Source organism: Thamnophis sirtalis, unplaced genomic scaffold (assembly GCF_051295495.1).
Source record: "Thamnophis sirtalis isolate CommonGarterSnake01/CBP01778 unplaced genomic scaffold, rThaSir2_p1.2 scaffold_7, whole genome shotgun sequence".
In the NCBI taxonomy this organism is placed as follows: domain Eukaryota; kingdom Metazoa; phylum Chordata; class Lepidosauria; order Squamata; family Natricidae; genus Thamnophis; species Thamnophis sirtalis.
Window position 1 is genome coordinate 37046515 of NW_028261387.1, and position 17305 is coordinate 37063819.

General features: G+C 38.6%; 1 protein-coding gene across 4 annotated transcripts in view; it reads left to right on the forward strand.

The window, feature by feature from the left end:
• Positions 1-15982, forward strand: part of MKNK1 (MAPK interacting serine/threonine kinase 1) — a 32840-nt gene extending 16858 nt beyond the window's left edge. For 3 of the 4 annotated variants that reach the window (XM_087719716.1, XM_087719715.1, XM_087719717.1), the window contains exons 5-14: positions 870-967; positions 1513-1592; positions 2041-2114; positions 3736-3840; positions 6006-6061; positions 6161-6256; positions 11679-11873; positions 12368-12532; positions 13338-13381; positions 13867-15982. In XM_087719716.1, coding sequence (XP_087575842.1) covers positions 870-967; positions 1513-1592; positions 2041-2114; positions 3736-3840; positions 6006-6061; positions 6161-6256; positions 11679-11873; positions 12368-12532; positions 13338-13381; positions 13867-14095 — 1142 coding nt within the window. In that variant the 3' untranslated portion in view covers positions 14096-15982. The remainder of the gene's footprint in view (positions 1-869; positions 968-1512; positions 1593-2040; positions 2115-3735; positions 3841-6005; positions 6062-6160; positions 6257-11678; positions 11874-12367; positions 12533-13337; positions 13382-13866) is intronic. The other variant, XM_087719718.1, reaches the window with a different exon arrangement.
• The last annotated feature ends 1323 nt before the right edge of the window (positions 15983-17305 follow it).

The window sequence follows — 17305 nt, forward strand, 5'->3', positions numbered from 1 at the left end:
TGGTCACACGATTGTCACTTGCAAGCTTCACATCCAGCTTTCAACAAGCAGAGTCAATGGAGAAGTTGGCAGTAAAATTACAAGCGATATCTCAATAAGTGATTTTCTTATTGACCATGGCGGAACTGATGTTGAAAGTCATTTGTGGAAAAGTGATATTTCACTTAATGACCATATCACTTAGTGACAGTTGCTGGTTGCAGTTGTCATTAAGTGAGGACTACCTATAATTGAAATTCACATTGCATGATTCCATATTTCATTGATATTATTCCAAGATCATTGAAAAGGAAGAAGCATTAGCAATTAAAATTTAGAAGGTAAAATAGAGAGGATCACAACCTTTCAGAAATGATGTTTTCCACATGAAAAACCGATAAACTTTTCTTCCATGTTGTCTTTAATTTCTTGATGAACTTTTTCTTGTTTAGTAGCAATTGTGTTATCAGCACTAAGTTTATCCAATTGTCCACTATTAATTCCCTCTGTATATGGGATTATTATTATTATTATATCTTTTATTCATTAAACATGAAACACAGTCAACTGAACATTTAAACATGTATCACAAATACCATTGACTGGCTCTGATGGTTGATATGGGTTGCTACCAGAATCCTAGGTATCAACCAAGTATCTTCTTAAAATTTAAGTTGTTCCTAGTAGTGCAGTCTTTTGCAGCTCTGCTGGTGCTACAGCAGGAAGCTGCAACTTCTTGATGTATTTTGCAAAATTCTTGGACATGGTACCAAGTGCCCTGATGACAGTGGATACCACTTTTACATGTTTCATCCATAACCATGTAGTTTCTTATTATTGCTATAATATATATAATTACTATTATTACTGTTATTATTATTATTTGACAGATTTATACAAGCTCACTGCAGAGATGCTTGGTCAGGGCTCCTATGCCAAGGTTCAAGGAGCAGTTAGCTTGCAGACTGGAAAGGAATATGCAGTTAAGGTGAGGAAAACATCACAATTTTCCTTTTGATTAAGAGCATTATTGCTTAAAAATGTGATTTTATCTGCGAGAACTTACAAGAACCCAGTTACTAACTACACTAATAACTAGTTCAGAGGTAGTGAACTATGGCCCTTTATGATTTTTGGACTTCAATTCCCATAATTCCTGCCTTGAAGTTCTTGATTTGAAGTCCACAAGTCATAAAAGGGCCATAGTTCCCCACCCAATTCTAGTTCTAAACATTTTTCCCCCTTCAACATATTAAAATGAAAAGATTGTGTCAATGGCAACATTTGGCATCATGCAAAATTTTCTACTTCCGCAGCAGGAATTTCCCTCACTTTTCCTCCCAATGCTTCATGAAGGCTTCTGAAAGCTCATCTGGAGGGTGTAGGGTTGAGTAGATGTGTAACATGGTGCAAGAAATGATTTTGATCTGTCAATAAAACCCAAGTTTGGCAGGCAGGCAGAATTGGATATAATGCAATATTCATTCTGCAAGAAGTTTTTCATTTTAAAAAAACTTTCTATTTGTGCAACAGATAATTGAAAAAAATGCTGGACATAGTCGGAGTCGGGTATTTCGAGAAGTGGAAACATTGTATCAGTGTCAGGGTAATAAGTAAGTATTACAGTATTAATAAAATCTTGTATGTTAAAAATTCCACAAAATAAGATTGGCAGCAGTTGTTTATTCTTGGTATAGGCTTGGAAAGCAGAGATCAAATAACATCCCTCGTAAATTATGTTGATCAAGCACAAAGGATAGACTTGAAGCAGCTGCTTCTACCAAAATTGTTCAGTTCCTTTTGGCTCCTACATATTTATTTAGCAATGCAGGCGTGGCAATGAGAGAGAGCGCAAGACAATTGAATTATTTTTCATATGTATGAAAAATACTGATTAATTTTAAAATCAGTCATACTGATGATTTTAGGATTAGAATGATGTGATTTTTGTTTACCTGAAAACATCAGAATATTTCAAATAACACTTTTGGGCATACTTGTGCAATTTTGATGTACTAAGAAAATAAGACTTAGCATGATCACCTGTGCCTTGTTTTTAAGGAACATTTTGGAATTAATAGAGTTTTTTGAAAATAGCGTAAGGTATTACCTTGTGTTTGAAAAACTGCGAGGAGGTAAGTATTCATTCCCCTTCCTTTGCCTCTGCTCTCCCAATTTTGTGATAACATTGACCCTGCCTTAGTTTAATCATGCAAACCTTTCACAGAAATATGTAGTTTTATCTTATGTTACATAACACTTGGATTTTCATTCATAGCCTATTTTAAAGAGTATTATTGTATTCCTGTATGAAGCTGAAATATTATCCAGATAATATTGGGGTGTTCTTAAAAAATGAATTGAAGTCACTCAGAACAATTACATTATAGTAAAGAGCAGAAGACCTGTGTTTTTTAGTGTTGAGAATTGGCCACATATATAAAAAATACAAAGTTAGGAACAATGTTCCCTCTAAACTGTGCGCTTGCGCGGCTGCACACCTAAAAGAAAACACCGTGCAGAAGTTTCAAACTGCAGCGCAGTGTTTCTTTAAATGTGACTGAAAATATCCCTCCTCCCTCCCTTCTCTCTCTGCACCGAACTCTCTCCTCCATCTGGTGATTGGTGAAATCAAGGAAGACTCTGCCCAGAGACCGATGACGCTGCAGAAGGGAGAATTCCCGTTGGTCCTATGGGACTTCGTCGGTTCCTGGGAAAACATGATTCGCTGGTTGTAGCCTGTGTTTCTCTGCACATCTGGGGTTTCTCAGGCATTGTGTTGTGTGAAGCCCCGTTCTGGACTGGGCAGTCTTTCTGCGATCCCTTCGCTTCAGGGAGAGAGGGAACCAGCGTGGAATTGGACTGCCTGAGCCAAAGGGGTCCACAGGATCTTGAGACTTGATTTTTGAGCAGTACCAATCCTTTCTACTCTTTCCTTTTCCTTTCTGTCCTTCTTCTATCTTCCTTTCCTTTTCCTTTCCTTTCTCTTTTCCTTTCATTTCTCATTTCTTTTCCTTTTTTCTTTCCTTCTTTTCCATTTCTTTTCCTTTCTCTTTTCCTTTTTCCTTTCCTTTCCTTCTTTCCTTTTCTTCTTTGCCATTTCCTTTCCTTCTTTGCCATTTCCTTTTCTTCCCCCTCCCCTTCCTTCCTTCCTGGGGGTCTGAGGGAGAGGGAGGGGACCCTTTTCCTCCTTGCCTCCCTCCCCAACATCTGCTCTGATGGCAATTATGGCTTTAAAAAAATTCAGGTGTTCAGGCATGAAAATGTGCCACTCAAATACTATACTTTTCCGCACACTGAAAAAAATTAGAGGGAACATTGGTTAGGAAACGGATTATGTGCCCTTCTTTGCAGTGACAAAATATGATATACAATTTCACAGTAAAAATCTGTGCATCTAGATATTATTCAAAATTTGTTTTTGATGGGGAGAGGGTGGTTTCAGGAAATGTGAACAGACTAAACTTTTGGCCTATCATTCCTGATTAAAATAGCAAACTTGTATAAACAACTTTGGAGTAAATGTCACACTTGTTTCTGAAGAAAACAGACCAGTCCGCATGGTCTGTAACCTGTTGCGCTGTGATGTGGGGGCTATAAAATCAATTTCTCTTCTGTAATTACCTTTGCTACTATTTTTGTTGAGATAGAAACCTGAGCAATTTAGTTGTCACAAATATGTTTATACTTATTATAGAGTTTGGTGTCTTCAGTTGTTTTGCCTACAAGCATCTACCTGCCGTCTTTCCTCTATAGGCTCTATCTTGACTTATATACAACAGCAAAAGCACTTTAATGAGAGGGAGGCCAGCCAGGTGGTGAGAGATATTGCCTGTGCATTGGATTTCTTGCACACAAAAGGTAAAAACAAACACATTCCTATTTCCAAGCTCATTAGCCACCAGCTTTCAGGTTAGGCAAGGTTTGCTTGTATATTTAAAAAACCAGCATGACATTAAGTTTACTTCTGTGTTTAAGCATTTTGGATGTCTTTTTCTAACATAATAGCATAAGGATTTTGACACTGGTTGTTGACTTTGAGGTACAGTGAATGAACATAGTCCTTATTGAGCTATTGCACATGAACGATGATTCAATTTAAATGACACTTAATAGGGGATTTGGAGAAGATGAATAATGCTCATATTAACTATGTGCTTAAAGGTGACCCACATGCCTTGTAAACAGATACATTGCAGTATGTGTAGGATCTGGGTTATGAAGTAGCATGGATGATTTTTTAAAATTAAAAACAATACAAAATTATGGCTACCATAAGGTTGTAAAGATTTTTAAGTTTCAAGTTTTCAATCCATTATTACAGTCATGAGAATGGTACAGTAGTGCCACACTGTTCGTTAATAATAAACATTTAAAATCAATATAACGAGCATAAGTAATAGAAGTAAGGATGATTGGGGAATTAGAAATTAAGTCTGATAAAGACAGGCAAAAGGAAATAAGAATTGCGAAGAAAGGATTCTGGTAGAGTTTTTCAAATAGCTAAGACTGTCACACTGAAAGTCAAGACCTTCACCTGGGATATGGAACAATGGATTTAAGGTTTAAGAAGGCAGAAATACACTTGAATATTAGAAACAAACTTCATAAGAATATGAGCAGTTTGAAAATAGATCCAGTTATGAAGGGAGGTAGTGGCCATTCTCTGCTAGATATATTTAAGTGCAAACTAGACAGCCATCTGTTGGAGAGCCCTTAATTGTATAAACCGTCATTTCTAATGTCACGGATCAAAGTAATGTAAGTTTTGCTCACCACTTTACCTTAATAGTGGCACTTAATGATACCGATGATAAATTCACATTTTTAAAAATTGTTTACTGTATTTTTTGGAGTATAAGACGCACCCTTTTCCCTCAAAAAAGAGGCTGAAAATCTGAGTGCATCTTATACACTGAATACAGCATTTTTTGCCTCCTGAAACTCCGCCCCCTTTAGCAAAATGGCCGTGCATAGCTTTTAGAAGGCTTTCAGAGAGCTCCTGGGGGCTGGGGAGGGCAGAAATGAGCGAAAAACGGAGTCAGTGCAGTTACGGGAACACTGAAATTACAATGTAATTACAAGGTATTTTGAAGCCAGCCTGCCCCCTGCCCTCCATTATCATAGCTTTTTCTTACCAAAAGCAAGCACTAATGCCCTATGTAGTTCAATCCCAGCCATCCTATAAGAGATTCTTTGTCCCTAAATAAATCCATGTGCCTGAGTTCGCTTCACTAACACAGGCTGCTATTTGTGTGCAGAAATATTAACAATTGGGCAATACAATTCAATTACCCCATTATCTTCTGGTTAGAAGCAGGGCGCCCTTTTGTTTCCCAGCTGAACAAATACTTTGGTCAAAATTCTGAAAAAAGAAAACACTCTTTGAAGACCTACATGTCCTATATGTTATACATGTCAAGTTCCTTTGGAAACTTAAGATTCATAGTTTTACTTCTCTCAGTTGTGAATACTCAATCTGTGGGTGAAAATGCGAGTCAAGCACTGACTTTCGAAGTTATGTCACTGCCCCTCAGGACTTTTTAGAATTCTGGTTTAATTTGAGAAGGAGCCAGTCACTGCTGGTATCCGTGTATTGACAACACGAAGAGCTTGTAAAGGGAATATATTTTATTGTTTGTTCTTTAAAAAATGTACCAAGTAGTACAAGTATACACACATATCAAGAGCTATAAAAAAATAGTCCATTAGCCAATACATTTCATTTTGTGTCTTAGAAATGCTTCTTAAATGCCTGGATTGTACTATGTAATTTGTGAACGTTCAAGATTCATATGAAGGTATTATTTTAATGCCGTTATTCTAATGAATATTATTTCTCCTGTACAATTATTTGGAAAACATCCAGGAATATTTCATGAAGTTTGAATGTAACTTTAAGAGATGATTTAAGTGCAATGGAATTAGTAGCTACTGCAAACACCAAAAAGCAAATATTTTCTCTATTTTCTCCATTTTTGACGTTGTTTTGGATATGACTCCTTGTCTTTTGTGTTACTTCTTAGGTATCGCACATCGAGATCTAAAACCTGAGAATATACTCTGTGAATCTCCTAATAAGGTGCATCTATGCTTTGCAATTCTATCTGTTTACTTTTCATTAGGTTTATTTCCTCAGTGATTTGATTTGCATGTATTTTTCCTTCTTCCTCCATTTCAGGTATCACCTGTAAAAATTTGTGACTTTGATCTTGGAAGTGGGGTGAAACTCAACAGTGCATGTACTCCAATCTCTACTCCTGAACTGACTACTCCGGTATGTAGGCTCCTGTATTTTGGAGAGTAGTCTATGATGTGAGAACAAAGGCAACAATTCACTATGTTGTGCTGTAAAGTTGCTTAGATGCACAACCTAGCTGGCGTTTAGTTGAATTGCAAAAAGTGAAATATCCAGCAAGCTGCATTTTCCAGACAATATCTTGCTATTTTTGGGGGGGGGGGGATTATAGATGATAATATAGATTATAGAGTAAATTTCAAGTTTGCAAATAACTCTAATAATAAACTAAGTTGCATTTCTCAAGTTTGAAAATTATAAGAAAATAGCTGCCAATAAGATCATGGAAATCTTGACATTAGTCCTAATGTAAAGGATCATTCGGCTAATCGGGCTTTTGAATGCAGGCACTGAAATAAGCCCTCCCCTGAAAATAAGCCCTCCCTGAAAATATTGCAACACAGCAGCAATCATGAGGTGACAATGCTCCCAGGCTCCTGCACCTCAAAAATAATAAGACCTCCCTGAAAATAAGGCCAAGTCTTAAATCTGATACAGGATTGGATGATAGGCAGATTGAAGCTGAAACAAATGTGGCCTAAACTGGATAAGCATTCAGTTTTACGTACTTCAATGTCAGGAAAAAGTTGTTCCACAAGATTCCTTGAATGGATGGAAAGTTTGCCAGAAAAAGGAATTCTTTTGGGCAATTCCATCCAGTAAGGGGCAGTATAAGAAAATTAGTGGAATCGCACCAGGAAGCAGGAAACCTAAAGATTGCTGAAATTGGTAGTATGCAAAAGCAGAATTACATATATATCAAGTCCCTGTAAGTGTACAGAAGAGAGTGCAAATAAATAAGAAAAATTATAAACGGACTGATTTATTTTCCTAGATCATGTTTATTCTCTTGTAGCCAACAAGACTTGCATCTTTAACGCTGTATAATAGGACTGATTGAACAGTCCTTTTGCAATGTATTTCAGAGATTTTTTAGCATTGAAACTACTCATGTGATTATTGTTAGTTAACCTGTTAACAGCCCTCATATTCACGCACCAAATTCTGAAATTATGGCTTGCCCAGGCTAAATAAAACCATTATCCAGGCTAGGTAATCAAATTACTAGAGAATTAAGAAGAGAGAACATGGAAGTATTATTTTCAAAAACAACATACCGTATTTTCACGACCAAAAGCCGCATCGGATTATAAGCCGCAGTATCAGTTAAAGTTAATTTTTCAAACTTTTTTCATATATAAAGCGCACCGGGTTATAAGCCGCACGTTTTTTTTTGCAACATCTGCCACTCCTCGCACTCCGCACTACATGATACACACACCCCCGCACCGTTCGTCCAGTAAGGTCGGGGAGGCGTTGGGCAGAATTGGGAGGGAGATTTTCAAAGAAGCGCACCAAATATCTCCCACGAACTGAATCTGAATCTCCCTCTTGATTTTACGTTCAAACTGGAAGCTCTCGCACACGTCCCTCGAGTCTCTCCCTCTCAATTTTACGCTCAAACTGGAAGCTCTCCCACACGTCCCTCTGGTCTCTCCCTCTCAATTTTACGCTCAAACTGGAAGCTCTCCCACACGTCCCTCTGGTCTCTCCCTCTCAATTTTACGCTGAAACTGGAAGCTCTCCCACACGTCCCTCGGGTCTCTCCCTCTCAATTTTGCGCTCAAACTGGAAGCTCTCCCACACGTCCCTCGGGTCTCTCCCTCTCAATTTTACGCTCAAACTGGAAGCTCTCCCACACGAGGGAGGTGTGCGTGCCTGCGCGCGGTCATTTGCTTGCAAATTGAGAGGGAGAGACCAGAGGGACGTGTGGGAGAACTTCCAGTTTGAGCGTAAAATTGAGAGGGAGAGACCAGAGGGACGTGTGCGAGAGCTTCCAGTTTGAGCGTAAAATTGAGAGGGAGAGACCAGAGGGACGTGTGGGAGAGCTTCCAGTTTGAGCGTAAAATTGAGAGGGAGAGACCAGAGGGACGTGTGCGAGAGCTTCCAGTTTGAGCGTAAAATTGAGAGGGAGAGACCAGAGGGACGTGTGCGAGAGCTTCCAGTTTGAGCGTAAAATTGAGAGGGAGAGACCAGAGGGACGTGTGGGAGAGCTTCCAGTTTGAGCGTAAAATTGAGAGGGAGAGACCAGAGGGACGTGTGCGAGAGCTTCCAGTTTGAGCGTAAAATTGAGAGGGAGAGACCAGAGGGACGTGTGCGAGAGCTTCCAGTTTGAGCGTAAAATTGAGAGGGAGAGACCAGAGGGACGTGTGGGAGAGCTTCCAGTTTGAGCGTAAAATTGAGAGGGAGAGACCAGAGGGACGTGTGCGAGAGCTTCCAGTTTGAGCGTAAAATTGAGAGGGAGAGACCAGAGGGACGTGTGGGAGAGCTTCCAGTTTGAGCGTAAAATTGAGAGGGAGAGACCAGAGGGACGTGTGGGAGAGCTTCCAGTTTGAGCGTAAAATTGAGAGGGAGAGACCAGAGGGACGTGTGCGAGAGCTTCCAGTTTGAGCGTAAAATTGAGAGGGTGAGACCAGAGGGACGTGTGCGAGAGCTTCCAGTTTGAGCGTAAAATTGAGAGGGAGAGACCAGAGGGACGTGTGCGAGAGCTTCCAGTTTGAGCGTAAAATTGAGAGGGAGAGACCAGAGGGACGTGTGGGAGAGCTTCCAGTTTGAGCGTAAAATTGAGAGGGAGAGACCAGAGGGACGTGTGCGAGAGCTTCCAGTTTGAGCGTAAAATTGAGAGGGAGAGACCAGAGGGACGTGTGCGAGAGCTTCCAGTTTGAGCGTAAAATTGAGAGGGAGAGACCAGAGGGACGTGTGCGAGAGCTTCCAGTTTGAGCGTAAAATTGAGAGGGAGAGACCAGAGGGACGTGTGCGAGAGCTTCCAGTTTGAGCGTAAAATTGAGAGGGAGAGACCAGAGGGACGTGTGCGTGGCTGCGCGCGGTCATTCGCTTGCGAGCTTCAAGTTTGAGCATAAAATCGGGAGGGAGAGATTTTCGATCTTTTTCCATACATAAAGCGCATCGGGTTATAAGCCGCACTGCCGGTTTTTGATCAAATTTTAGGATTTTCAGTGCGGCTTATGGTCGTGAAAATACGGTATATAACATAATCAAATATATTGGGCACCTCAATCTCAACAATCTCAATAATTCCTTATCAATGCACATTGGAAGGATTCAGATTTTGCTTTTACTTGTTTTCTTGTCATTGTTTAGTTCAGTGTTTTTCAATCTCAGCAACTTTAAGATGTATGGACTTCAACTTCTGGGATCTTCAAAGCCGTTGAGGTTGAGAAACACTGGGGGCACTATGCTGACTCTGTCAACCGTTTAGAGAGGGCTGTAAAGCACTGTGAAGTGGCATATAAATCTAAGTGCTATTGCTATCAGATCAGAGGTGGCATTCAGCCGGTTCTCTCTGGTTTGGCTGAACCGGTAGAGGTGGCTGGAAGAGGCTCCGCCCACCCGCCCCAACATAATGCACGAGCACTGCGCTCGCTCACATTTGCGAACCGGTAGGGAAGGTAAGTGAATCCCACCGCTGTATCAGATGGTTGCAACACATGGTATGGAATCCTGGGTATAAGGTCCCTGGAACATGGTTTACTGTATATGTTTCTCCAAAACTCCTTCTAACTCATGACCAAACATTAAAGGTTCAGGAGAGATTAAAATTTGGAAATGATGAGTGAATATGAAACAGTACTGGAATAAGTCACTTCATATTGGACAATATGTTTCAAAGAGAGTTGCAAGAATGTTAAACTATATATTTAAAAGAGTTTTTATATATTGCTTGACCCAACGCATCCCGGAACCTGACTTGGGAGGTTTGGGATGATAAATGGGTATATTTTCATTTAATTAAAATCTGCAAGGTTAAGTTGTATCACCAAGCCAACTGTTTGTTACTACGCAAAAAGCATTATAAAATTGTGCATATATTCAAGTACTCTATACTGAGACATCTACAAATTAACATTCTCAATTTCATTTTTGCTTCCTCATAATTCTTGCTGTTGCCCAGCAACTGTGCTATAGTTCATTGCCAGGGTTGTGGGAGACAGACCAGAAATTTTATGCTTATTTCCATAAAGTGTGAAATGCTGCTCTCACTTAAAAAAAAAGTCTTGGCTTTAAAAATGTTCAGTTTGTATTGTGCTACAAAATATGAATTAAATTTACGATACAGCGTGCCTGGGTCTGGGAATCTCTTATCTACCAGGGTTAGACTGAATGAGTTGCGTAGACTAAATTTCCAGAGAGATAACGGCTTTGAATCAATGAGAAATAATAATCACGGTAATAATCCCAGTAACCTGGATAATAATCCCAGTAATTTGTATAGAACGGATTAGATCAGGGGTGTCCAATTTTAGAATCTATATATGCTGGCTAGGGAATTGAAGTCCACAGATCTTAAAGTTGCCAAGGTTGGATATCCCTGGCTTAGATCGTCCTCTCCTTCCTCCATTCTTCTGAACTTCTTCAGCATCTGCCAGTATGCTGCTACTAAACTGATACTGATTTAAAATTAACAGCAGCAGAATTTCCTGCATTGGGTTTAATACTCTCCCAGCTTTATGGGGAAAAATAGTCACTCCAAATAGATGTTACTAATCATATAATTTGTAATACAGAATCACAATTGAGCACAAGATTTATGTTGCTAAATTGAACATTAAATGAGTTTTGCCCCCTTTTACGACCTTTCTTGCCATAGTTGTTAAGTGAATCACTTAAGTCGTTAAATTAGTAAGATGATTGTTATGTGAATCTGCCTTCCCCGTTGACTTGGCTTGTCAGAAGGTCGCAAAAACTGATCACATGACCCCAAGATGCTGCAACCGTCATAAATATGAACCAGCTGCCAATCATCTGAATAGATAGTTGTAAATGTGAAAAATTGTCATGTCACTTTTTTTTAATGCTGTGAATGGTCACTATATGACCTGTAATGCATTGACCTTAACCATGGGTACTGCGTGCAGGGTTTTGGGTGGATCTGCCTTTCCAAAAAGAGTTATGTATTAACGGCACAGGTAGCCTCCCTTAATGACTACAATTGGAACTGGCAGATCCATTGCAAAGTCCTGTCGTCATTAAGCAGAAAATTGTATGATCACATTGGGCTTATGGAATCACTTCCTCTCCAGCCATGAAATGAGTCACTGTGGTTGTTAAGCGAGATGATATGTGACCACCACGTGCAGCATTACTTCCAGGTTCCCCATTAACTCTTCTCGTTGGAAGCTGGTTGTGAAACATGTGAATGGTAGTCACGTGACCACAGGATGCTGTGAGAGCAGTCAGTGCAAGGGGGATGGTTACAAAGCTGTTTTATGTTACATGGTTTGAATGGTCACTAAATGATGCAGTCATTAAGCAAGGACTACCTGTGTTGTGAATGCTTCCTTTTCTGCAACTGTCTGATATCAGTTCTGTCTCTTGCTAGTGTGGGTCTGCAGAGTACATGGCACCAGAGGTGGTGGAAGTCTTCACAGAAGAAGCCACATTCTATGACAAGCGATGCGACCTGTGGAGCCTAGGTGTGATTTTGTATATCATGCTAAGTGGCTATCCTCCATTTGTGGGTAATTGTGGTACAGACTGTGGCTGGGACAGGGGAGAAGTCTGCAAAGTTTGTCAGGTAATCAGTATATTTTGGACATGTAATAATGTAGCACAGAGGTGAGGAGCCATGGCCCCTTTATGACTTAAGGACTTCATCTCCCAGAATTCCTGGCTCAGAAATTCTGGGAGTTGAAGTCCACATGTCATAAAAGGGCCATCGTTCCCTACCCCTGATGTAGCAGGTTTAATTGAGCTTCTTTAAAATTATTCGGATATCCTCTGAGACATCTATGGACTTGAAGAATGAAGGCAATTAAAGCTGTTTTCAAAACCGTTTCAGGTTGAATGTATAAGTTCATAATGAATGTGAAGGTTTTATATTCAGATCATGTTCTCTAGTCTTATGTTCTTAAGAATTGTACTAAAAGTATATTTCCCACGATTCCCAGTTTGACCTCTGTTGCATGTAGAGAGGGAATAATATTTTTAAAAACTGTAACCCATTTAAAAATATTTGTAAATATAGTTAAAAATATATTCTGAGAAACATTATACTTTCCCCCCCCATAGAGTAAGCTTTTTGAGAGTATCCAGGAAGGCAAGTATGAGTTCCCTGACAAGGATTGGTCTGGCATCTCCAGTCAAGCCAAAGATCTCATCTCAAAACTCCTGGTTCGTAATGCCAAACTGAGGCTTGGCGCTGCCCAGGTTCTAGAACATCCCTGGGTACAAGGTGTAAGTGATGCCCTCTATTTCTATATGTCATTGGTGCATGTGAACCAAATCTTACAAAAGAACATAATGTCACATCTGTGGTGGGGAAAAAAGACCTTGGCTAAAAATGTGAACACAATGATGCTGTCTTAAACCACATGAATCCAGATCCCTAATGGCTTGTGATGGTACAAACAATCTCCCAGTTCAGAGTTACTTAACCTGTCTTATTCTACTGAAGTGAAACAGTGGGTATGCAGTTGGTTTCCTATATCTACAAATATTCTTTATTACTGAGAACTTAAAAGCTTTCCTTTGAGAGTCGCAAAGGGTTGTTTGCTGTAGTCAAATTCGATTTTTTTTTACTACCGGTTCTGTGGGCATGGCTTGGTGTGCGTGGCAGGGGAAGGATACTACAAAATCCTCTTTCCTCCCCACTCCTGGGGGAAGGATATTGCAAAATCTCCATTCCCACCCCACTCTGGGGCCAGCCAGAGGGGGTATTTACTGGTTATCCAAACTACTCAAAATTTCCCCTACCGGTTCTTCAGAACCTGTCAGAACCTGCTGAATTTTCACCCCTGGTTGTTTGGTACTAGAAGAACCAATTTCTGTTAATATAAATATATTGTTCTTTAATGAACATTTCTTTGGACATTGTAATTACTAATATCTAGTTAGCCAACATAGCATCTTGCTGTTAAAATGTGACTTATTCAGAAAAATGTTCAAAGTAAATGAACTGTGAAGATTGAGTATCCTTTGATTAGTAAAGATTTTCTTCAGGGTTGCTTCGCTTACACTGCAACTTTTTTGTGGCTTTCAGCATGCTTCTGAAAAAGGATTACCTACACCCCAGGTTCTTCAAAGGTAAGCTTTTCTGTAAATTTGTCACAATTAATTGAAAAAGTGATTAGAAGTGTTTCCAATCTTAGCATCATTAAGATGTGTGGACTTCAACTCCCAAAATTTCCCATCCTGCCACACCGCTTGGGGAATTCTGAGAGTCAAAATCCACAAGTCTTAAAGTTGCCAAGGTTGAGAAACACTGCAATGGATCCATTTTCTCAGCCAAGTTGAGAAACACTGGCTTAGAAGATAGATCCATTGCAATCAGAAGAATTTTGAGAGAAAGCGGAGGGTTGTATTAATTGGTAAAATGTTCCCAGAAAACATTGTTTCTTGGGTCTGAAGAGCCATTAATTGTTCCCATCACTTCTTGTTTGGAAATGAATCACAAAATTAACCTGGTTATAAGGAAGATAATGAAGAGACAACTTGTGCTTTTCTGATGGGCAATTAGATTGTTAGTTCCTCTGGTATAAACTAATTTTCTTTTCTCAATTCTCCCGCAGGAACAGCAGCACAAAGGACTTGACTATTTTTGCCGCTGAAGCTATTGCTCTGAACCGCCAACTCTCCCAGCATGAAAATCAATTCAGTGAAGAACAGGAAAGCCTCACACAGGCCATATGCTCCATGAAGCTTTCTCCTCCCTCTAAATCCCGCCTGGCCAAACGTAGAGCCATGGCCCAGGCTACCAAATCCAGTGATTTCCAGCCAGCTCCTCAGGCAGCTCTTTAATGTACATTTTATGTTTGTTAATTCAAGGGTAGCTTTGGTTATAACTGGTAAGGTACTCATCACCGATCAGTATATTGTACCCTCTTTACAACAAAGAAACTTTAGAACAAAAGTTGGAGGAGCTTTTTTGGATTTTTTTTTAAAACAAATATATGTTTTGAATTTTGTGAAGTTCTTAGATGAAATTGCTGCTCTGTTGCAATATAACAAACCACTTAGGCAATATTTGCACACTCCCGTCCAAAACCAGAGGATACATCTCTGTTGCCAAGCTTTGTGACTAATAGAACTCCAAATTTAAAGGGTATTGAGTTTTCAGTACTTTTATCGCTCTACGTCCCTACTTGTAGTCACAAACAATTGTAATGAGTTTTGTTTGAGAAACTTCATTATTCTGCTTTTTTTTAAAGCTTTCTTTGTCTGTTAATAGTCTATTGTAAGAATGAAGGTTATTTAATCTGGAAGTTCCTTCTTCCATCAGAAAAGGTAGAGTATATGAAAGTGCATTGATAATATGAGGCATATTTTTTTTAAGAAACTACCAAAAAAAAGGTGGTGACAGATCTCTGAGCCAAAGAGCTATTAAAGCATGATCTCCTTCCTTTCACTTTGGCAGAGAAGGAAGCATGAACCTCCATTTCACTATCTTTAAAACAAGGAATGAGCTCATTTAAAAAATATATCCTTGATTTGTTCCCATCCTGTAAGCATGGAACCAAGAGAGGGGTTTGTGCCAGTCCATCATCCTTGGTCTTTTGAGTCATTATTTGAACCATTATTCTGCATCTGCTATTGGATATCATCACAATTAAGATAATTACCTCCTGTTCAACTTGAAAATAGAGCAAATGGCTGACACACACATGCACTCATGCAGCCTTTTTCTGCTCACCTTGAATACTTGAGGAAAAGTACTTAATTGATAACTGTGAAATATTTAAGTATGTGCCATTTTGATCAATTTTCCTATCTCTCTAGCAAGCAGCTAGATCCATATAGAGCTGGATAAATCAGCACAGAGTGGTTCTTGCTGTTGAGGCATATATTCTATAGTTTACCTTATCTAAGGACAATAAAAGTGAAAGTGGAGAAAGGGATTTTTATAATCAGATTTTTCCATTATCGATTGCAAATAATTGTTCATGCGATAATGTTAGGCCTCTCTTACATGTTTATAAAGAGAGAAATGCACACACATATACATATATGCACCAATTAAGCAATCTTACATCTTGAACCTTGGATGACCTAGTTCAGTGTAATGTTGGATGGCAAGACAACTTAGGGCTACAAAGTCACGTTTCTATTTTATATTAAATATAGTGTACAATTATGGTTAAGTTTTCATGTGATCACCCATGATTACAATAGTCATTTTAAACTTACATTTAGGAGTTGAACATCTTAGAAATCCTTGGAAAGCTATTCATCTCATGGAAATTTATTTAAAAAATAAAAGTTGGAAATTTAGCCCGGTGCGTTACATAAAGCAGGAATTATCTAATATTTGAAGATCAGTATTAATACCTATGGGAGTAGGAAGATAAATCCAACAACTTTAGAAGGATACTGAGGTTTTCCAAAATTTGCCTGTCAAATAACTTCATATTCTGCCTTTAAATATAATTTCTATGTTTTATAAACTTTTAAATTAGTAGTGATGATAAAAACATGTAGAATGGGTGCTGCACTTAAAGTTTTTATATATTGTACATTTAATAATGTACAATAATGTACAATGTTGGTTTTTAAGTTACTGTTAAGTTACTGTTACATTTGTAATGTACTCCATGGTTAACTGAAAGCATTGGTTAAACTCAGGAAACTCAGGAAATATCTCCATATGACATCATTGCAATGTAATGAAAATTAAATTTGTCTAATTTATGAAGTAGTTTGCTACCTTATTGATCTGTACAGTAAAAGAAGCACCCCCTTTCACAATTTGGAATTCAAAGGGTGTGTTATATAATGGACACTAGCCTTTGTTTTTACAGCACTTTGCATCATGTCTCAGAAAAGCTGTCAACAATTCTGGCCAATGATTTATGCCAGAGTTGTTGCTAATATTAAGATCAAAAAGCCTAAGTGTGTGAGGTTATGTGTTGTGTGTGTGAGAGAGAGAATGAGAAAGACTCCGCTAAGAGGTTTTTTTTGGATAGTGCTAATTCTATATTTATTTATTGTATGGCACATTCACATCACATTTAGATAAAAACAAGATAATTCAAAATATAGAATGTAAAATCTAAATTATTATAAATGTATGTCTAGGTTACAGATATAATTTTTAATTCTATATCAAAGCATGCATTTTGGAAAAGAAACGCAAATAAAACTAAAGTGACATGTTGTTAGGTTTATCTAATAGTTTTTGTTGTCTCTCAAGAGGCTTTCAAAACCATTAAGCTTACTTGGGTTTCTGCATACACTGCAGTGTTCCTACCCTGATTTAGATATTATAGAATAATTTAGATGATAGAGTTGTAAAGATTGTAAAAAAAAAAATGTAGTCCAACCCTCTGTGGATCCTAGCCAGTGGTTTTCAGATTTGGCAGTTTTATGATGTATTAGACTTCCACTCCCAGCTAGCAACTCAAGTTTGCATCTATCCTAAATCTAATTCCTTGAAAGCAATATGAAGCAATAAATAATAAGTCTATTACTCCTTCATCAGACCTTCAAATACTTAACTGATCATTGTCATATCTCAGATATGTATATTAAACATATCTAGAATCTTGAATTATTCTTGATGCTGTTTAATTTCTAGGTCCTTCAATATTTTGCTTGTCTCAAAATTTCCTCCAGTTGGTGGAACTGTGGTAGCGAGAACTACATACAGTTTTTGAAGTGGTGTCTAAAGGGTAGAGCACATTAGAACAGTTCTTCCTTTGATCTGGATTCTATGTTTTTGTAAGTACTTAACAAGTTGTTATGCCTTTTTTAGCAAGTGCATCAAGTTATTGACGCAAGTTTAACTTCTAATCAATAAGAGCAGCCTTATCCTTTTCAAAACTCAGTTCTCCTTCCTATACTTGCCTTCCATTTTTCCTATTCAGATTCAGAACTTTACATTTCTCCTGATTAAATCTTTTCAAAAGCTAAAGACAGTGATAAGTCACAGTGGCAAGCAGCGAAAACACTATGCCCCCTAGCATTTATAACACTTGAAGAAAACATGGTTCACTTTTAAAATACAGGTAGTCC